The 23,291-nt window shown below is 34.0% G+C and overlaps 1 protein-coding gene across 5 annotated transcripts in view; it reads left to right on the forward strand.

The window, feature by feature from the left end:
• The window catches only part of ARHGAP5 (Rho GTPase activating protein 5), a 76,733-nt gene extending 58,762 nt beyond the window's left edge, over nt 1-17,971 (forward strand). For 4 of the 5 annotated variants that reach the window (XM_046007256.1, XM_046007258.1, XM_046007254.1 and 1 more), the window contains exons 4-7: nt 6,784-6,861; nt 9,394-9,525; nt 10,225-10,330; nt 13,925-17,971. In XM_046007256.1, the coding sequence (XP_045863212.1) occupies nt 6,784-6,861; nt 9,394-9,525; nt 10,225-10,330; nt 13,925-14,252 (644 nt within the window). In that variant the 3' untranslated portion in view covers nt 14,253-17,971. The remainder of the gene's footprint in view (nt 1-6,783; nt 6,862-9,393; nt 9,526-10,224; nt 10,331-13,924) is intronic. The other variant, XM_046007257.1, reaches the window with a different exon arrangement.
• The last annotated feature ends 5,320 nt before the right edge of the window (nt 17,972-23,291 follow it).

Genomic DNA, 23,291 nt, shown 5'->3' on the forward strand with positions numbered 1-23,291 from the left:
GTTAATCTGGGCAAAGGTATTTCATTTATCTGACTCTTCTTTCACCCTTTGTGCCCACACACCATTAATTACTAAGCCTTGACCTTTCTTAGTAGTATTTTTCTTCTGTCTGTTTTCCATTGTCACTACTATATCAAGATCTTTTTAAATCATATTTACACTGTTACTGCTTTACTGCTTCTAATCCAGTTGTCTCCCTACCCCCACATGTGTCTTCTACTGAAAAATACTGAGTGCTAAAAAGAAGGAAAAAAAAGAAATGAATCTGTAGCCTAGGAATAAAGGCTTCTAAAATCCTAATTTTGGTTGCAAGAAACCAAATGCAAAAAATAACATTTAATTGAAAGGAAATTTATTTCTGGAAGCCAAGAGCATCTGTCCCCAGTGGACTAGAATCAAGGTAGTAGTATCATCTATTTTTCTGTGTCCTTTTCTCTCTCTAGACTTACCTTGTCTGTTTACACATCCTACATTTTTATGTCTCAGTTTGAATTACATGCTGAGTCCCCAATTCCATATTCTCAGAGAATCTGATGAGTACATCGTAAGCATACTGTAATGACAAGTTTGTTGATTTAGCATTTCCAAATAAATTATTTAATTTTTTAAAATAACTGATTAATGTAGATTGTTTTATTTTGTCTAAATGCATATTGCATTGTGCAGTTTTCTTGAAATAGGATTTTGCCTTCATACTAGTTTACCCATATACCTCCCCCTGTGGTGTTTACATTTCTGTCAATAAGAATGTATTTTTAAGATTTTATTTCTCTCTTTCCCTCTCTCTACCTATTTATTTTAGAGAGAAAGAGTGTGTGCAAGTAGCGGGAGGGGCAGAGGGAGAGGGAGAATGTCAAGCAAACTCTGTACTGAGTGTGGAGCCCACTGCAGGGCTTGATATCATGACCCTGAGATCATGACCTGAGCCGAAACCAAGAGTCCAGACGCTTAACCAACTGAGCCACCCAGGCGCCCCAGCAATGCATTTTTAATTGTGTAACATCTACCTTGAATAAGCTTATATACTAGCACCAGTGCTTGATTTTTTTTTCCCCCTACATGAGCTTTTGAAATTTTTTTTTTGAGGTAAAAATCACATAACATATAACTTAACCACTTTAAAGTGTACAGTTCAGTAGCATTTAGTATATTCACAGTGTTGTGTAAACATCACTTCTAATTAATTCCAAAATATTTCATCACTCCGGAGGAAATCCTATACCCATGAAGCATGCAGTTACTCCTTACATATATTTTGTTTGTCCATTCATTCAGTGATGGGTCTATGGGTTGTTTACATTTTGTGTCTCTTGTGAATCGTGCCTTTATGAAGATCTCTGTATAAGTATTTCTTCAAAAAGCTCCCGTCATGGAGCCCAGTGTGGGTCTGGATCTCACAACCCTGAGATCACGAACTGGACCCAAATCAAAAGCTAGACCCTCAACCTACCAAATCATCCAGGCATCCCTTGTCCATTTTTTCTTCAGATATTTTCCTTTCCACCTAGGAAAGCCCTTGTGCTTATGTTGGTAAACCTGATGGTGTCCCAGAAATCTCTTAGGTTTTGTTAATTTTTCTTCATTCTCTCAAACTAGATAATCTCAACCAGCCAGTCCTTAAGTTCACTATTTCTTCTACCTGCTGATAAACTCTGCTGATAAAATCTGTTCTTAAACCTCTCTTTGTGAATTTTTTTTTAGGATTGATTGATTGATTGATTTGGGAGAGCACACATGTGAGTGGGAGGAGGGGCAGTGGAGAGAATCTTCAAGCAGACTCCCTGTTGAGCGCAGAGCCCAACTTAGGCATCACTACCATGATCCATGAGATCATGACCTGAGCCAAAACCAAGAGTTAGACACCCAACCGACTTACCCAGGTGCTCCTCTGTAGTCAATTTCTCATTTTCTTGATTCTGATTTTGAGATCCAGAGTTTCTCTTTAGTTCTTTTTATAATTTTTATCTGTTTATTGATTCTCACTATTGTGATCATTCTCCTTGTTCCTTTCAGTTCTTTGTTAATACATTTTTTTAAACAGTTGATTTAAAGTTTTTGCATAGTGCAAAGACTGGGTTTCCTCATGGACAGTTTCTGTTTATTTCTCTTGTTTCTTGAGTGTACCATATTTTGTTTCTTTCTGTCTCTTAATATGTTTTTGAAAACGTATTTTGGGGTTTTCATTATTGTGGTATCTTTGGAAATTCTCCTTAGCAGGGTTTCTGTTGTTGTTTATTGATTATGTTTGCTAGTTTGGTGGCTTTTCTTATAAAGTGTGCAGTCTTTGTCATTTGTGGCCACTGAAGTCTATACTCCATTAGCTTAGTGGTTAGCTAGTGTTTTGACAGATTAAATACTTGATGTCATTGGAAAAAGTCCTTTACAAGTCTTTGCAGATTGTATTGGGGCACTCTTTGAACACTTAACCCAAGCCATTTATCACTCTGCCTGAGCCTTCACTTCCAGGTTGAGCAGAGCGTATGGTCAGCCTAGAAATGAAAGTTTCTAATCTTGTCAGGCTTTTTCTGAGGATGCATCTAGCCCTGAGCATGTATATATACTTGATTCCCCAGTATATGTAGGAGCGTGTTAAAATCCGTAATAATACCACTGTCTCCCTGGCCAACATCTTCCATCATAGGCTTTCCCTGCCATTGCTTGTCCTGACTGTTGTTCCTTGCTCCAAATTGCTACAGCCCATACTTGTGCCTTTATATGCCAGAGAAGCCACCTTAGCCCTGGGACACTTCATGTTGAGTGAAACACAAGCAAGCCCTTGCGCTTTTCCATCTGGGAGACAGGTGAAAACCCATCACCACAGTTCTTTGAGAACAAGATCTCTGTTCCCTCTAGCCCTTGAAACCTTTGCCCAGCGCACAGACTGCATCAGTATGGTCATGGCCAATCTGAAATGTTAGGGGTATTTCAGTGGTTGATGGACAATTAAAAGCTGCTTTCTTCACCAAGCCTTTTAGTGGTTATGGCTTTTTTTTTTTTTTTTTTTTTTTTTTTTTTTTTAACTAGACTTCAGAGTTCTGCAAAAATTTATTCTGACACTTTTTAACCACACATTAGTTGCTTTTCTGGGGGAACCAAGCCCTCAAATTCCCGTCTCCATCTCTTACTGATGCCATTCCTCGCGGAGATATTTTCCTAATTTATGCGTTATCTACACACCTTAGTTTGTGATCTGTTTTATGATTTAGGATTATTTCAACCTGAAGATATACAGAAACAGTCTGTGAAACTCTTGTTTGATATCCTATATTAGTAATTCAAACAGACCATTTTGAGATACTAAGAACCTTATACAGCACAAGGGTTAGGCACTTTCCTAATAAAAGAAAAAAGAGGATACTTGGTTAAAAGTTATCCTAAATTTCTAAATTTTTATATTTAGTTTTGGAGTGTTAGAATAGATTTCTAATGCCTTTATTATTTGGAGGCCCACAATAGATAATTTGGGTGATTTAAGTCCAGGTAAAACTTTGATAGTTCACATCTAGGTAAGTGAGTTGGGGATGTTTTTTGTTTGTTTGTTTGTTTTACATCCTTTAATTATTAGTGAATGGAAGGCAAGATTTTTAGCACATATGATTAAGTACCTTAAAATTTTCGTTTAGCGAGAAATATTAAATGCTCATCACTATGTCAGTGGTTGTCAACCTCAGCATTATTGACATTTTGGGCCATTTAATTCTTTATGAGAGGGACAGTCTAGGATATAATTTAATTTAGGTGCATTGCATTTAATGTTCATGTCTTTTTAAACCCCTTTAGTTCAAAAGAATTTTTGAAATTATCATCAGACTTCTAGCCACTAGTTTTAGTCTTCATTGATTTTTTTAAATCTCTGTTATTTCTCCTGTGTTAATAGTTGACATTTCACCATACAGATGAACTCTTCTTTCTTCTTCAATTTGAGTTTGTGTGGTATTTCCTCGTTACTAGATTTGAATTATGCTTTTTTGTTAGAAATACCACCAGAGTGATATGTCTTTTTAAGTACATTATCTGTTGAGACAAAATGTCAGTGTGTCCCAATATAGGTGATACTGATTTTGATTATTTGGCGCTGTATCTACCAGACTTCATCACTGAGGTTAAAACTTTATTAAGTTTTTATTTATATTGATACAGATTCGTTCATTCTTTACTATACTCAATGAGCTGTAATCCATTAACTTTTTATGTATTTTGGTAATTCAGATCATTGTAGCTTAGTCTCCTTCATGGCTTCTGTGTCCTTTGAAGATATGTCCCCATAATTCTTTAATTACTTTTCAGTTTTCTGGCACAGGATGTAGCCAGCCAGGATTAGCTTGTGCTTTTCCTAATTCAACTTTGGAATCAGCCTTTGTTCCAGATTGCTCAGATTTGTTTTGGTGGAGAATGGTATTTAGAAACCAGTATTAGGTTGTGCAAAAACAATGAATACTGTTACGCTGAAAAAATAAATAAAATGGAAACAAACAAACAAACAAAAAAACAACATAAAAAAAAAAGAAACCAGTATTAGGGCTGCTTATGGACCATTTTAGCAAAAAAGCTAGCAAAGCTTAAAAATAACATTTATGTATGTATCTGTACTTATTTCTGTAGCAGTGTGTTAAAAACCCTGATTTTTAATTTCCTTCTCCAACAGTGAGAATCCTTGCTCCTTTTGTTCTTCACATGTGTACTCATTTGCTGAAGTCTGGAATGTGCAAAAAGTATACATTACACCCTAGATTTAAAACCTACTAAGCAGAGTTCCATAAGTGCTCGCAGTTTTAATTTTTAAGGTCCGGTTACATAGAGTGAAATGCACCAAACTTAAGGGTACACTTAGATTGAGTTGAGACAAATGCATACCCTTGTTTGATCTACATACCTGTCAAGAGACAACATTTTCATTGTCCTTTATGTCTCTTCCTATTAGTTTTCCAACCACCCACAATAACCTCTTCTGATTCTCTTGTCCCCCACTTCTAGGTAAGTATTAACCTGTTTTAGAACTTGATATAAATGGAATCATACAAAATAAATTCTTTTGTGTATGGTTTCTTTCATTCATTACAGAATAATTCATGTTGATTATGTCAGTAAAATTTTGTAACATTTAAAAAATACAACTTTAGCCCATGAAACTTTTGTCATTGGATTTTTGCTCCCTTTTACGTTCATGGATTTCTGAATATTACGTTTTTTCCTCCAGCAAGAGATACACTTTGGTCTTTCCCGTTGTGTTTCCTTTGTAAACACTAAGGTAATTCTAATAACTAGGTGGGAAGGTAGAAGGAATTAATAATACATTATCCCATGCAAAAGCTGTAACATTGGTCAAGGAATATTTCAAATAATCTACTTTTTCATTCATTTTGTTTTTGTTTTTGTTTTCTGTTTCTTGTTTTTTGTTACTCCTGTGATCATAAGAGTACAGTGCCTTATCAAATTGAGTTTCTTTTAAAAGTGCTTTGAGGAACTTGATGGAACGTAGAAAATAGCTGTAGACTTTTGGCCAGTGACATATAAATGTTAGATCTTTGTTACTGTCTAGAAGTCCCTGAGGCTTTTCTTTTTTCTTTCTTTCTTTCCTCCCCCCCCCCCTTCTTCAGTATAATTATTTCTTAGTTCTAAAATTCCAGTTCTTATTTTATTTCTGGTTTTTTGCTAAAACTTACTATTTTTTATTTCTAGTGTGTTTATGATTGCTCGTTGAAATATTTAATGATAGATGCTTTAAAATTCTTGTCAGTTCATTCTAAAACTGATGCCTTTGTGTTGGTGTCTCTTAAATTGTCTTTCCTTATTCATGTTGAAATTTTCTTTGTGGTATGATGAATGAAGTTAGCTTTATTGTTTTTTCCCAGACATTTTGGAGATTATGCTACGAGATTTTGGATCTTCTGTTTTAGCAGGATTCTTCTGACACTGCACCAGCAGGGAAGGAGAGCTGCTTCATTACTTCAAGTTGGGATTGGAAGTCCAGAAGCCCTACTTGGTCTCCATGGGGCTCTACTGACACTGACCATGGTGGGGAGGGTAGTTTCCCTCTTACCTCAGGATCTAGTCTCCATTCACCCTTATTTGACATTCCAGGAAGGGGAAGGCGAGGGGTCCCTTTCTTGCTGCTGGGCAGAAGTGGAATTCTAATCTCCTTGCTTGGTCACAATTGTTATCTTTTGCCAGAGAAGGGCAGTTACGATTTAAAAAAAAAAAAAAGAAAGAAAGAAAAGAAAAAAAAGTTTTGTTTTCCTTTCTTTTTGTTTGTTTATTATTTGTTTTGTTTTGCTAACTCTACACCTTTCACTAGAGAAAGCAGGTTTTTCTTGTTGTGGTTGGTTTTCTGTTACTTTCTTTTTTTTCATTTTTTTACCTGTGCTTAGTGGTAGTTCTAGGTTGCAGGCTTCTGTTGCCCAGTCCAGTATAAGGCAAAAAGAAAACCCGGAGAACTTATTGTCCTATTGTTCTTCAAGTTCCAGGGTCATTAGTTAGCTCACCTTCTCTCTACCAGTCTTTTGATTTTCTGTTTAATTGTGCTCAGGAATTTTAGCGGTATTTGGTGGAAGAAATAAGGAGAAACTCGTCTTCTCATTTTGCATGGAACCTGCGTGTCCTAAATTATTAAACAGAAAAAATAGTCCATTGAGAATTTAAGAAGAGATGCTTAAAAAAATTTAATTCTTAACAGTAGTTTACCACCTTGTTTTTGTAAGTCACTAAGATGTACATAAGCTTAAGTATATTCTTTGTTGTAGATAAGTATGTATGTGTAAAAGCTTATGTATTTCTTTCTTTTAGGATTATGTACTGAAGGACTCTACCGTGTTAGTGGGAACAAAACTGATCAAGACAATATTCAAAAGCAGTTTGATCAAGGTATGGTATATAAAATAAAATCATTTAAAAAGTTATTTTCCTTATTGAAATTTCATGGTGGGAAGATTGATTTTCTAAGGTTATGAGATTTTGAGGGGTAAGGATTTTGAAACAGGATTAGAAGTATGTGGGGCACCTGGGTGGCTCAGTCGTTAAGTGTCTGCCTTTTGCTCAGGGCATGATCCCAGAGTCCTGGGATTGAGCCCCGCATCAGGCTCCCTGGTCAGTGGAAGCCTGTTTCTGCCTCTCTCATTCCCCCTGCTTGTGTTCCCCTCTCTCTCTCTCTCTCTGTCAAATAAATAAATAACATCTTAAAAAAAAAAAAAAGAATAAGAAGTATGTGATAGAATAAATACCATAGTCAGGAAATAGAAGAACTATAAAGATCCATTACCAGAATTAGAAAAGCAGTAAATTGACTTAGGAGATACCAGCATCTTTGTATATTAGAGACAATACTTATTTAAAGATGCAGTTGAAAATTTTTTTCATGCTATAGGGCCAGCTATCCATTAGGAATAAAAGCAAAACAATTCTCTACTCAAAGCAAATTCTGTAATAAATCAAAGTTTTAAATAGGAAAAATGAAAACTGAGCATTATGGAGAAAAAGGAGTGGATATTTTTATAATCTTAGAGTAGGGAAAGGCCTAAATTTGATAGGAAGCCCAGAAAGCATAGACAAGATAATAAGTTGGACTACCTAAAAATGTAAAAATTCTATGTGAGGTGATGGATAAAACATAAAATCAGGAGACAAACTATAAACTTGAAGAAGGTAAATAGTTCACATCAGAAGAAAGTGACCAAGTGTATGAAAATATGCTTTGTCTCTGATTCATAGATACAAAATTAAAACAAAAAGATTTGGTTTTGATTTATTATCTGTGGAAAAGATTGTTGAAAGAGTGTAGACAAGCAGGTATGTTGACTTTTGAGAAGCAATTCATGTATATCTATTAAAATTCATATTATCTTTGCTAGAGAAATTGCACTTAAAATATTTATGTTACCAAAGTCTTAGTTTAAGCTTACCAAGATACTTGAAAGGTCATTCATTGCAGCATTGTCTGAAATTTTTTAAAAAGGGGGAGGGGCCTATCCACTGGGTTTATAAGTAGAATATTAGATACCCACGTAAAATGTAGATTTGTGTGTGTTTTCCCTGCTTTAAAAGTATATTGTATATATAGTACGTAATTTTAAAAAAATATTTTGTTGGATAAACTGGACTTTATAATAATCAGATTTGTGCATTTTCACTTAACGATAATGAAGGGGAATGGGTAGTGGTCAATACTAGGGCCTCTTGAATTAGATTTCCTGTTTTGTTTTCTGGTTCTGCCACTTACTGTCTTTGGGCCATAGGCCCAAATTTTTCTAAATCCTAACTTTATCATATTTAGAATGGGAGTGATTAGAGGAACTATGATGAATAATGAGATAATGAAGAGTTTTCTATACAACCATATTAAATATTCTTCAGGTAGCTGTTGTTACAGAGAATGTAGCCTAAGAAAATAAGATTTATTATATAAAAGTGTTTATCATAGTATCTGTAATGCTTTTAAATAAAATCCAGATGTTCAGTAATAAAATATTATGTAAATTGTTAGATCTGGGAGAATATTTTGAGGTCATTAAAACTAGAGCAAAAGGCCAGTAATGGGTTAAGGATTATATATAGCTTCTTGGTACTGTGTTTTCAGTTTTCAGTTATATTACAATTAAATGTTACCTAGCACACACAGAAAAGTTTTTAAAAGTTGCCTGTAAAATTTTTAATAATCTTTGGTAATGCCTTAAAAATGAAATCCAGTATAAAACGTATTTATGATTTTTCTGGTTGTTTTATTTTTTTAATGAGTAGAAAAGGGCTGAGGAAATATGCTAAAATAAAGTATAAACAGTGATTATCTCTAGGTGATGGAGTAATTTTTTTCTCTTGTTAATCTGTGTTTATACATTTTCTATCATAAGTATCCATTGTACTTATAAAAGGAAAATATTGATTCTTTTAATAGCAAATTAACCTTATGATACACCTTTAGTATGTTCCATTCTTGTCTTTTAAGTCAGAATTTCACTGATAAGTGTTGAAATTAAAATATTTCATTTAAAAAATTAACATAAGCTAGAAGGTATAAACTCAGATTTATGTGCTTAATTCCTGTCTTTTGTCTTTCAATTTTCTTATTAAATAAAGCTTTTTAAATAGCTTATGTAAACAAAACATTTTAAAAGATAGATGTTAGTGAAAGCTAATGTTCATCAACATTCTTATAAGCCTAACAGCATTTTTTTGTTGTAATAGAAGATGCTTCTTGCTTGGTTCTCTCTTCCCTTATGTCAGGCAAACTTTTTAGAAGAGTGGGGGAGGGATGAATCAGCCTGTAAAGAAACATGGCTGATGAGAAGATTCTAAAATCTCGGGATCTATAAGTACCTGTTTAGCTTACTTCTCTTATAATATATAAAAAATTTATTTTATAAAAAAGAATTTATTTTATAAATTTAAATTTTTGTCTTGTAGATCATAATATCAGTCTAGTATCAATGGAAGTAACAGTAAATGCTGTAGCTGGAGCTCTTAAAGCTTTCTTTGCAGATCTGCCAGACCCTTTAATTCCATATTCTCTTCATCCAGAGTTACTGGAAGCAGCAAGTAAGTTACAAGCCTCCTTTTCTGGAGAGGGATGATGATGGCGGGTGTTATATATTATATATTGATTGCTATGTGTTAAAATCAGTCATGCACTAGAATGTGTAGCTAATAAAATGTTAACTTACAAGACTCTTTCTTAAATGTATTTTCCTCCAAGTAAACAAAATCAGAACCTGTTGCGGGGGGTGTTCCCCAGGAATATTTAATTTTAACTGGTCTCTCAAGTGACTCAGTGCTTCTAGAAGTTTGAAGATCATTTTACTAGAAATTTGAGATGTGCATTTTTGATTCAAACTCAGAGGCTTTGTAAGAAAAATGAACTCTTAAAATGAATGTATCTGTAATGTATTTCAGTAAAATTTTAACATGTATGGTGTGTACATGTGTGTATTTAAATTTTTTTTAAGTCAAATTAACTTTGGCCTCTTGTCTTCATTTTTTGAAAAAGATAGGAAAATAGGTACTTACTGTCTCTGTGTCTCTTAGACCCTCTCTGACTAGCTTTATTTGGAGAAAGGCTGTTGTAATAAATGATGAAGTATTTAGCAGGTTCTTTAGAATATTTTGTTTTTGTTTACCTATCCTAATGTGCTTCAGAAAGATTGTTCATTGTCTTTTACAATAAGTAAAGCAGAAAACTTTATCAAATATTTTAAATGTGTAAGTTTCAACAGATTTCTCTCTACTTTAATTTTACAGAAATCCCAGATAAAACAGAACGTCTTCATGCATTGAAAGAAATTGTTAAGAAATTTCATCCTGTAAACTATGATGTATTCAGATATGTAATAACACATCTAAACAGGTATTTTTTATTTTTTGTTTTTGCAAATGTACTATAAATTTCAAACTTTAGACTTTATAAATATAAGAGAAAAGGCATACTAAACATACAATTCAGTTTTGTTACTATTTTTTCTGGATTTTTAAAACAGATTTTTCACCAACTTGTTTAAAGAAAGGCATATAACTTTTTTAGTACATTTAGTGATTATGAATAGTATAATAGGTACATCTTCCTGTTTTTTTATTACTGCTATTTTTTTAACACTTCTCTTCTGTAGATTCTTGGAATTATAGGTATGAAATGACTCTTAACCAAATCAGCCTCATTTGAAGTTGGAAGAATTGAGGTTTCTAGTCAGTGATGTAATGGAAATTTCTTTCTTCTAAAACTAACTTAACTTTCTGAGGGAAAGTTCATGCTCAGAGGGAAATTGTATGCTCAGTGTCTCATAGTAAGTGACACATCTTATAAGTAGAACCTAAGTCTTATTAAGACATTTCATTTGCTTTTTGTATCACATTGTGTTGCTTTTGAATATCTTGCCTGTTTTGTTTGCATATAGCCCACAAGGTGGTATTTCATCAGAAACTTAAATTCATATTATAATCTACTCTGTTAACCTGAAGTGCAGGATACTAATCCTGTATTAAAAGCCTTAAGTATGTTAAGCTTCAAGTTTATTCTTTTTTCTAAAATTATAGTACTCACAATGCCATTTCTTAAGTGAAAGACAATATTGTATAATAGCTTAAAGCTCCGACTATTGAGTCAAACAGGCTTGGTTTTGAAACATTTTTATTAGTTCTTTGACCTTAGGCAGATTACTTACCTTGCGTAAGTCTTCATTTTCTTAACTATAAAAGTGAGAAAAATAACACCTCACAAAGTTGTTGTTGGGACTAAATAGAATTATTAGTATGTATGCTAATTTTTTCAAAAGTCTGTTCTTCATAATATTTTCTTTCGACACTTCAATGAACTGAAGTTTGGGTGTTTGGGTTTGTTCGTTTGTTTGTTTTTAATAACATCAATGTTAAATAAAACCCAAGTACATATCAGTTTGTACCTCTTAGAATATTAACCAATGTTTAAAGTTTTATTGTTGTAGTCATTGTAGTATAAAATTATATTAACATTCCTGGTAATTGTTCTCTGAAGTCTCCCTCCTTGAGAAAATACCAGCATACTAGTATGAACATATAATTAGTGGAATATCATCTTTTGAAAATTACCATACGAGTGGTTCTTGATATAATAACAGATGTGTACATGGTACTGTCAGAGACTTTACCCAATATGGAGTGTAAGGATGATTTGTGAAGATACTATTGTCTGGCAAGATTAGAGTGCTGAAGTAAGAATTGGATTCTTCCTTTGATCTTGTCAGAATGATCTTTCTATAAATATCTCTTCCATTGAATAACATCCTATATCCTAAAGAAAAAACTATCTAAGTGGTCTGGTTCTAACTTCTTCAGTTACACCTTCTTTCCAGAAATTTCCCCCATGCACACATCAAAAATATCAGTTTGCACCTGTCTGTCATTACATCTTAATGTGACTGCCTTGGTCCTCAAACCAGCAGCAGCAGTATCACCTCAGAACTTGTTAGGAATGCAAATTATTAGGTCTCCCCTCAGACGTAATTACCAGTCTGTGTTTTAACAAGCCTTCCCGGAGGTTCTGATACACACTTAAGTTGAGAACCACTGTTTTGACTGAATTACCTTTCTTTCCTACCATTTTACCACTTGCCCTCACTCTTAACTCACACATCAAACATTATCTCTTCAAAGAAGCCTTCCCTGGCCACCCTCATCTCTTATTTGGTACCTTTCTTTTATAAATTTTGACCCTGCAATAGACCTGATGTCCGTACTCTAATTTCTCTCAACTTAAAGGTTTTTTCTTTTTTTCAGAATCTATACTTGCCTGCTGCACAGAAACACCTGACTGAGCCCACTATATTTTAATAAAAAGTTAATTTTATTCTAAATTTCTAACTTTGTCTCTTAACAAATAGGAATAATTTTTACCATAGAACACATTTTTTTTTTAAAGATTTTATTTATTTATTTGACAGACAGAGATCACAAGTAGGCAGAGAGGCAGGCAGAGAGAGAGGAGGAAGCAGCCTCCCTGGTGAGCAGAGAAGCCCGATGTGTGGGGCTCGATCCCAGGACCCTGAGATAATGACCTGAGCGGAAGGCAGAGGCTTTAACCCACTGAGCCACCCAGACTCCCCCATAGAACACATTTTTAAGACATATTTTACCTCAGATGAGTAATTCTTTGGTTGGGGAGAGGGGATTCTTTGGTTTATATTTAAAATATTTTGCTGTGCAAATTTAATTATGAGAATTTTTTTCACTACCTTGCATAGTGGGCTCTTTCTTTATGTGTGGAATAAGAAGGTCAGATAAAAATACTAAGATTCGGGGTGCCTGGGTGGCTCAGTGGGTTAAAGCCTCTGCCTTCAGCTCAGGTCATGATCCCAGAGTCCTGGGATCGAGCCCCATGTTGGGCCCTCTGCTCAGCAGGGAGCCATTTCCGCCTCTCTCTCTGCCTGCCTCTCTGCCTACTTGTGATCTCTGCCTGTCAAATAAATAAATAAAATCTTAAAAAAAAAAAAATACTAAGATTCTTGGGGCGCCTAGGTGGCTCAGTGGGTTAAGCCTCTGCCTTTGGCTCAGGTCATGATCCCAGGGTCCTGGAATCGGGTCCCGCATCAGGGTCTCTGCACTATGGGGAGCCTGCTTCCTCCTCTCTCTGCCTGTCTCTCGCCTACTTGTGATTTCTGTCTGTCAAATAAATGAATAAATAAAAACTTTAAAAAAAAATACTAAGATTCTTAGTATAATTTTGAGTTAAAAATCCAAGATTTGCCTCTTATGTTTGTTTAATACAGATAATGGTAGAAGTGCTTGCTCACATATTTAAAGAACTAGATGTAAATCTTAATAATGTATGATCATTTGTAAATTATTATTAAATCCTAAGAATTTTAAGGTGGAATGTATTTCTGTGAACTCTTGTCTTTCAAATAAATTTGTAGCAAGGTAAATTATTTAATGATTGGAAAAATTCTTCTTTGCAATACTAGAAACTAATTTTTTTTTAAGTTAAAAAGCCTCTTGGAGCATTATAATAGAGTCATTTTTCTAGAGTTTGGTTTTTCCAAGGTTCAAAGTATGGCATACCATACTTTATCTCTTCATCTCTCATAATAGTCAAGGAATTTGGATATGCAATTAGAATTTTCTGTTTCTGTTGCCAGAAACTCATTAAAATTTGTCACATGTTTTCTTTTACTCTGAGAAAAAGGTGGCTTTTTTTCCCCTCACACAAATTAAGGAGGCTTCTGTAAGTATAAAACCCTATGTACAACCTTTTTTTAAAGACTCCTTGGTTTTCATAAGGAATGGATTTTATTGCTGTCTCCTGATACTGGAATTTAGTTTAACATCTTAGAATATACAAGAAGAAAAATGGTTTAAATTTGAAGTTAGGATAAAAGATTTTTTTTAAACTATTATCATCTGAGATCTACAATACTTAAATTGTCATGAATTTTGATTGGTTTCTAACTGGTTTTTCCTGTCATAATTTTAGGGTTAGTCAACAAAATAAAATCAACCTAATGACGGCAGACAACTTATCCATCTGTTTTTGGCCAACATTGATGAGACCCGATTTTGAAAATCGAGAGTTTCTGTCTACCACTAAGATCCATCAATCGGTTGTTGAAACGTTCATTCAGCAGTGTCAGTTTTTCTTTTATAATGGAGAAATTGTAGAAACTGTGAACACTGTGGCTCCTCCACCACCTTCAAACCCAGGACAGTTGGTGGAACCAATGGTACCACTTCAGTTGCCACCACCCTTGCAACCTCAGCTGATTCAACCACAGTTACAGACAGATCCTCTTGGTATTATATAAGTAGGTATTGATTGCAGACAGCCTGAAATTGACAAAAAGCAAAACTAAGCATGCATGTTTCAGGGTTCAGTAGTATACTTGATTTTTCTTACAGGTAATTCACATTCAAAATGATGAAACATTTTCTCTTTGAACTGTATGGTATTCCTTATTCACTTACATTACAAATCTAAGACCATGGATAAGCATGACTGGAGAGGTTTAATTTTTATAAAAAAAAATAGCTATAAAATACAAAGCTGCTGTTGCATGCAACCTTATTGCAATCAGTATATCATTCCTGTGGCATTTTTGGTCACATTATATTGTGAATAAAATTTTTCTATAGAAATTAAATGATTTAAAAACTCACATATATGAAACATTTAATGCTTTTCAGCCTGCTTTATGGCTGATTTTGTTATTTGATGTGTTAATTTGGGCAACTGAATTTACATTTTAGCAATCTGTGTAGATAACTAAAAGCCCAGTTAAGTATTTTATAATTTCAGGCTACTTATGCCATGCTTGGGATGTTGTTTGAAAGAAAGAAAAATACACTAAACATATTTCTGCTCCTTCATCTTCTAAGTAAACCTGTGGATAATTTGATGAGGGGTAAACAAAGATACTTCTTGTACACACATACCAAGGACATACTTGTGGCTAAAGTGAGTTGATAATGTTGTGCAAAGGATAGTTGTCACCAACTCATTTCTTTATGGATCATAATGACATAAACATCTTGTATACTGTTAATTCTGTAAACAGATGCATGTTCAAAAGATCTATGATGGTCTTATAATCTTAATCTAATATATTTTAGATATTTTAATTTTTTCCCTCTTGGGAAATACATTTAGTATAGTGTAGAAAATACTTCATGACATTTTCATATAAGGGTTATATAACTTTTCGTACATAAACATGAAATTTGTTGTAGAAAATTCTTTAAACCAAACATTTTAATCTAGGACTTCAATTTAATCTGTTCCTTGAATCTATTTTTATGTGGCCCTTAAGAACATATCCAAAAATCCATTGCTAATATAGCAATAAAAATACTTTGGGTACTGACAACCTCTTTGAAATGTGTATATATAAAATTGCAAACTTGTATTCATATTCTTTTCTGTGATACGTTGTACTAAAATCAGAATGCTTTTGCACCATTTTTTAAAACAGTTTTTTCTTTTGACGTTGGTACCAGATTTGCTGTAAATTACTGCTGCTTTGGGGGTTAAACATTTTGTTAGCGAAGATACAACCAGAACACTAAATTATGGATAAAAATTTCAGAATAGGTGGCATAGGTAAATATTTTTAGACTTTATTCAGAATTCGTTTATTATCAAACCGCGCCATTTTTTTTCTGGAAAGGAAAAAAAATGGTGTGTTTTTCATTGTTCAATTACATTTTTCTGTAGGAAGAGGAAATTCTTTGGTCCATATTGTAAACCTCATTCATACTGCAATTTTAAGGTTGTCTTATGTGTATTATAGTAAATAGATGATTTTGAGATTCAAGGCCCCTAAGAGTTTGATTTGCTCATTTTTCCCTAAAATAAATACTGTCTTTCCCAACTGTGTATGTCCTAGGTATTGTACTTCTAATTTCAACTTCAGAATCAAGATGTCAACATGAACCAGGCTGCTGTTGAAGTACATGTATATTATAAATTATCTTATTTGTGTTATACTCTTATGTGTTATTATCTTTTCTAAGAAAACAAAGTCCCTATTATTCCTATTGCAAAGCACACAGGAATTAAGAAAGTACAGTAATTTTTAAAAAGAAAAATCCGGTAAATGTAGTATTCTTAACTTGTTCTATATTACTTAATAACCTATTGTCTATATAGCTTTAATTTATAGCTGTCAGTTTAACATTGGCATGTCTGGCAAAGAAAATTAAACTTTAAGAGTTTTATAAACTGTTTCTAGGTTGCTAAAGAATTTATTTTTCTACTATATATGGTATAGACAAAGCTCAAAACTTATGTACAGGAAAAAAAGCCTGACTATTTCTTTTAGAAGTAGGCTGAAAAAAGAATTTTCAGAACTGTTCTTGTCTTCAGTTCATTTGGTCATGACTTTGCTATTGTAATATGTGAATCCCAGTTTATTTAAGCTATTCTCTTTTATACTGTGTTAATTTAACTTTCATGTACATTTAGTACCATTTTTGTTATTAAAACTAGCATTTACCATATTCCACATTAACTACCTTACACCTTGCCCAAAACTTATCTCTGCTTTTCTATGCATTCTATAATTGATTTGAAAACCTTCGTAGGGGTCATTTAAAATTCTGCATTTGGTTCAGTTAACCTGTAGGTTACAGTTAATTGAAAATTAAAGTACAGTTTAAAGCTCAGTCTGTTACACTGAATTGATTGTGTTTGTTTTTGCCAAGGGCTTAGATATGTTTTTAAATATTAGAAAAATAATTCTAAGAACAGAATAATATAATTAAACTTTTTTTCTGGTAAGTTACTGGAAGGTTTCACTGTTTAGGGGCATAATGTATATGAGACTTAAAGGATGAAAAGAATATTAGGTAGTCTCATAATTATGGGTAAATATTAAGGCATTATATTTTACAATTTCAAATAAAATTCCATCTACACACATGTTGCCATTGTTTCATTTAAGCTTCAGTGCTTATAGTTATTACAATATTATACTTAACAGTGTCTAGATTAGCAATATAAAGAAGCATAGTGGTACTTCTTTTCAAATTTTTAGTAGATTTATTGGAAGACAAATTCTATTCAACAGACACTAGGATATACAATTAATTTTAGAACAAAGTTCTAGGCATAATACATTTCCATTTGAAATGGTATTTGTTTAGTAGTGCTTTTTTCCCCCTAAAATTTACTATATATATACTGTAGGTAACAGCAATCTAACTTAGCCAAAAAGCAGCTTTTATTTTCCATACTGTGTGTAAATAATGTAGACCTTTTTTTTTTCTTTTGGTGATACTGGAATTTAATTTCTAATATCTCTTAGATACAAACAAAGGGAACAGTTGGAATAAGAATTTAGGCCTTAGCGTCCATGGTGATTTTTAGTTTTTTTATACAGTAATGTGATGCTATTTGTCAACTGGATATAAATATATATATAATTTTAAAAAGTCAGAAGTGCTTTGTTTCTTTGTTTATAATTAATGTAATTTTGTGCTTCACCCACAGGATGCTGCAGTAAATTAAATATCAGTGAAGCTTCTTCTGTGTAAAGAATGCTGAATAAAACATTAAGAAGCTGTGTAATTTTAAGTTATAGTTGCCTCTAATTTTACCATTTCATTGGTAAAAAGTTTTTTTGGGGGGGGGTGCGTAAAATAGGAAAATAAAAATAAATTTGTCAATATGATGAAAGTTTTATTAGGGAGGTATATTACTGAGTTTTTACTGTACCATGAGTGGAGATCGAAAGTTTGTTTTGGATATATACATACTGATGGAGATTCACTTTTTAAATGTTCAGGAAAAGATGGATTGCTCAGATTTCTGACTCAGCTGTTACATGGACCTGAATTTTGAGCTGTGGCTAGACATTCTTTTGAGCCACTGGAAATATTTTTTGAAGCCCATTCTTGTTTATTAGCAGAGCTGCTAACATTGAAGAATATACTTTTGTTTTCTCTTCATGGATTGTGAATGTTAAGCCCAGTTTTGTGGATGTATGTTCTCAGATTTTATGGATCTGGTAAAGTTTGTTTGACTTTAGTCTTTGTGTTTGTCTTGAATTCAGTCGTTTTAATTAATTACTTCAATTTTTAGGCTGAACACTTTCTGATCTGGGTCAGTGCTTTATAGGTCTTGCTTAATTTTTTATTGTATTTGAACTCTTGGAATTCTAAGCAGCCTTTTCAATTTATCAAATATCTGGAAATAAATTTTCTACGATTTAACAGGGGAAGGAATTACTCTTCAAAACTGATTTCTTAGGATAACGTCTGTGTGTAGTTGAGCAAACTGTACAGGCATTAATATCTCATACCCAGCATCTAGCTATTAGATATCCAGGTATCACGATCTACTTAAAGTAGTTAAAATCTAATTGTTGAACTTTGAACAAAACATTCACTGTTAAAGTTGAACCTTATCATCCTTTGACTGTGATTCCATTTATCCCCCCCCCCCCCCCCCGCCTCATATTAGTTTTATTTCTTTGTGAGTAGGTGGGTCTAGGTGGGAGGATCCATAGTTCTCATATCATTTAAATCTTAACATATTTAATATTAGTCTTAACAGAAATCTTTCAGGCAATAGGAATGATTTTGAGAAGCTAATCAGTGATAGTCAAAGTTAAGATTTTGATTACTAAGTTAATACATAAAATTATAAGCCTTAAAGTTAATACAGTGCTAGGAGTTCAGGTTTAGTCATTTTACTGATAGTCTAAGACTTGCAATATATACACACTGAGTAATTGTCATGGAATTTGTGGAAATAACATTTGTATAGTCCCTCAATATAGATTTTCTGTTCAATTTTATTTGCCTCGTGGTAAAAATTATGAACAATTTAATAATGGCTCTCCTGTTCTGAAAGTTTACGTGATTTTTAGTTAAGATTCTATTAGTGTTGTGACCTATTTTTTCAGATTTATTTCTATTCTGTATTAAATCTTACTTCAATACAGGTGATGTAGGCTTAACAATTGACCTATTTATTCATTGCTTCACTAAACCATCCAAGTTACTTGTAATTAGGTATCTATACTCCCAAGATCATTTTCTTATGGCATTGAAATGAAGGTTTTGTCCTAATCATTTAATGTATTTTAAGTGCTTGCCAGTTTTTAAAAGATCTTACACATTTTAAATTTGGAGCTCTCAGTTTTCTTTTTCTTTTCTCTAGATTTTTGGTATTTCATTTTATTCGAATAAATGTCTTTTTAGTTCATTAAAGTCACCTTATATTTAATAACCTAAAATAAGATTAGAAGCAATCTATACTATCCTTGCTGTTATTATTTGTGTAGGACTTAGGTTATTTTAAGTGTGTAGGTGAAAAGATTTTAAAAATAACAAAAACCCAAGCTGTCTGAAAGAACATAACCTTTAGATACCCTCTCAGATTTACTTCTTGGAAATTTCATTTTCAGGTTTTTCATCTTTGTTGGTGCTCAGAGGTATAATTGCTAAATGCTTTTGGTTTATAGAGAGAAACCATTATCAGGGATGTCTTTTTCAAATAGAAACTAAAATGCTCTATCCAGTTCTTTAGTTACAAAATGATGGTTATGGGGCACCAGTCTGGCTCGGTCAGTGAAGCATGTGACTCTTGATTTTAGGGTTGTAAGTTCAAGCCCCACATTGGGTGTAGAAATTACTTAATAAAATCTTTTTTTTTTTAATGGAAGTTATAAGTTACTTAAAAATCCATTTATAATAATTATTTTCATGGTGTAGATCAAGGTGAGCAAACATTTTCTGTCAAAGAGCAAATGGTAGGTATCTTAGTCTTAGCAGGTCATATGAGCTCAGTTCTATTGTTGTAGTGCTAAAAGGCCATAAACAATATAGAAAAATAAAGGAACATGGCTCAGTGGATTAAGCCGCTGCCTTCGGCTGGGGTCATGATCTCAGGGTCCTGGGATCGAGCCCCACATCGGGCTCTCTGTTCCACGGGGAGCCTGCTTCCTCCTCTGTCTCTGCCTCTCTGTCTACTTGTGATCTCTCTCTGTCAAATAAATAAATAAAAATCTTAAAAAAAAAAAAAAAACTCTGTATACAGAAAATACGCAGCAGACTGACTGAAATTGCCCCATAGACCAGATGATCCCTGGCATAGATTGTTAGTAAAATCCAATCTTCCAAGTTTCCAGTTGTATGTAGTAATTTATGATAGATTAACTCCAAATAATATAGGCTGAAGTTATATTTTACAGAGGGTGGTGATAATTGTCCTCTATTTTAGCACCCTTTATTCCCAAAGGGAATTATCTTTTTTAGTTGTGATAAAATAAATGAGCTATGTGGAATAGTTCTTTAAAAGATCATAGTAAGTTATTGAAGCATTACATCCAGTGTTTAAGACTGGTGATATATATATCAGAATTATATATATATATATATATATATAAAATATATATATCAGAATTAAGTTGCTTCCACAGTTTTTCTTTTCTTTTCCTTTTCTTTTCTTTTCCTTCCTTCCTTCCTTTTTTAAACTGAGGCTGTGAGCAGGGGAGGGGCAGAGAGAGAGAATTCCAAGCAGGTTCCATGCCCAGAGCAAAGCCCAATGCAAGGCTCAGTCCCATGACTCAAATTATGAGCTGAAACCAAGACTTGGACACTTCAGCAACTGAACCACCCAGGCATGCCCCGCCTTCTGTTCTTAAAGATGAAGTAACATTTTTTTTTTTTTAAAGATTTACGTATTTTTAGCTGGACAAGGGAGAGTGTGGCAGAGGGAGAAGTTGATAATCTAAACCAGACTCCCCACTGAGCACAGAACCACAGGGCTCAATCCTGAGATGACCTGAGCTGAAATCAAGAGCTAGATGCCTGACCACCTGAACCACCCAGGTGCTCCTTACAGTTAATATTTTTGGTGGTGGTAATTGCATCTCTACACACTATACATTAATCATGAGCATACATTAAATACTAGAGTAGATTGTGATGTTACTGAAATAGTTAAAATATTTAAACAACTAGCAAAAAATGCCAAAATCATGTCCGTAATGGATCTGGAAATATGTGACCACTATTTAATGGATGATCTCTTCAAAATGTAAGTTTCTGCTTCTGAATCTTTTCGCTATTTTTAATCTACTTAAATACCATATGAGGTGTAAAAGATTCAGACAAATTCAAGCAAGTTCCTTCAACTAAGAATAACGTTAGAAGTTTTCAGAATGTGCTGGCTTTTGAGTATTCTTCTGTTTATAGCCATGGTTCCCAAGTCTCAGAATCACTAGTGGAAACTATTTAAGCTCTCCGGAAGTCATCCAACTATACAAATCTCTGAGGTGCAAGAATAAGAGATTTATTCCCAGTTACGTGCTTACGTGTATTCCATCTGGGGAAGATTAAATGGAATTTCTGGAAGAAAAAGTTTGTATGAGAACGGTTCATTACATAGAAAAAACCTTGGCATTCAAATTTAAACTTAACTTTGTGTCAATATGTAGACTTAATAGTTAGCAATTTCATGGCTGTAAGTTGTCATAAACTAGTCAAAACAGTATTTTAATGGCAGAGATCTGGGCATGTTATTAAGGAAGCTTTTACTGTTATTACTTAGAAAATTCAACTGTTTCGTCTTCTCCCTCCTTAACTCTTTGTGAATTAAAAGGTTCCGTCCGGGGTGCCTGGGTGGCTCAGTTGGTTATGCTACTGCCTTCAGCTTGGGTCATGATCCCAGGGTTCTGGGATCGAGCCCCCATCAGGCTCCCTGCTCTTTGGGGAGCCTACTTCTCTCTCTCCCTCTGCCTGCTACCCCCCGTACTTGTGCTCTCTCTCAAATACGTAAATCTTAAAAAAAAAAAAGGTTCCATCAAAGAGGAAACTGATAATCAAAGGAATTGGAGGATACGGAGTGATTTGCATTGCTGTGTGTGTGTGTGTGTGTGTGTGTGTGTGTGTGTTTTAAGATTTCTTATTTGACAGCAAGAGAGGGAACACAAGCAGGGGCAATGGGAGAGGGAAAAGCAGGCTTCCCACTGGGCAGGGAGCCCAATGCATTCCTTGATCCCAGGACTCTGGGGTCAAGACCTGAGCAGAGGCAGATGCTTAACAACTAAAGCCACCCAGGCACCCCAGAATGTATTCATTATTGTAGATTTATACATTCTGAGTTTTCCAAAGTCACAATTTTAATTTTTCTACCACTTTTAATTATTTATCTTAGAAAAAAAACACTGTAGAGTTTCAGTTTTTCACATGAGAGGATATGGCTCACTTCAGGTCAACAACATACCATCTATTAAGCAGGATAATTTTCAAAAGCCATACTTAAAAGGTATGTGATGTGGAAGGAGGGTGTACACGACTCAAGAATTATTCAGAGGTTAGTGGAAGATCACAAACTTTTACACTCTAGTTTACTTTGTAGAAGCTGGGCTTAGTCTGGGCATCAGGATTTGGCCCAGGTAAAGGGCCATGTTAGGGAGAGAAACCAGCTATGCTTTTACTGATTGCATAGAACGGGAGTGACAAAGTTGGAAGGTTTGAAAGCCTTAAAAGAATAGCCAGTTTTTCTACCAAGTTTGTTAAATGTGAAATTTGGGCTAAAAAGCTAAGCTGAAAAATTCTGAAAGGTAAAACTGTATCCTTTGCAGTCTTTCAAGGCTGAGGAAACAAAAATCCATCCGGCTTCTCAACCAAAAACTTCTCTAGGCTTATACTCTAGGCAGAGAGATGAGTTTGGGCTAAATCTAACCAAAAGTCTGCCTAACAAAGCAAAGGGGAACTCTTTCAAGAGGAATAAACAGTCTTGGAGCCTCTACAGTTCTTTTATACACAATATCCAGCATACAGTTCAAAGATTACTAGGTATGTGAAGCAACAAAATTATATGACTGACAAGAGGGGAAAGAAATGTATGATTGTATCCAAATTAGATTGTGTAGAACTATGACTTTTTAAATAATTGTGATTTAAAGTGAAAGAAAATAGGGTTGACATATTGAAATAGTGAAATTTTTCATCAAGGAATGATTTTTGTTTGAAAGAACCTCTAGAACTCAAAAGTCAAGAACTTCCTAGATCAGGGACCCCTGGGTGGCTCAGTCCATTGAGTATATGACTTGATCTTGGCTTGGGTCTTGATCTCAGGGCTGTGGGTTCAGGCCCCACATAGGGTTGCACACTGGGTATGGAGCCTACTTAAATGCAAGGGGGCAAAGAACTCCCTAGGTGAGATAACAGATAGTGTGCACCAGAAAAAATTAGCCAGAAGACAGGATTTTCACTGCACATTATCAATCAGGATATGTTCAAAATGTTTGACGTAATTTGGAGTCGTAGGGGGAGGGAAGAGTAATTAGAGCAGAAACAATGCTTGAGGATATGTCTAGAAAGCAATTTTGCAA

This window comes from Meles meles, chromosome 6 (assembly GCF_922984935.1).
Source record: "Meles meles chromosome 6, mMelMel3.1 paternal haplotype, whole genome shotgun sequence".
NCBI lineage: Eukaryota > Metazoa > Chordata > Mammalia > Carnivora > Mustelidae > Meles > Meles meles.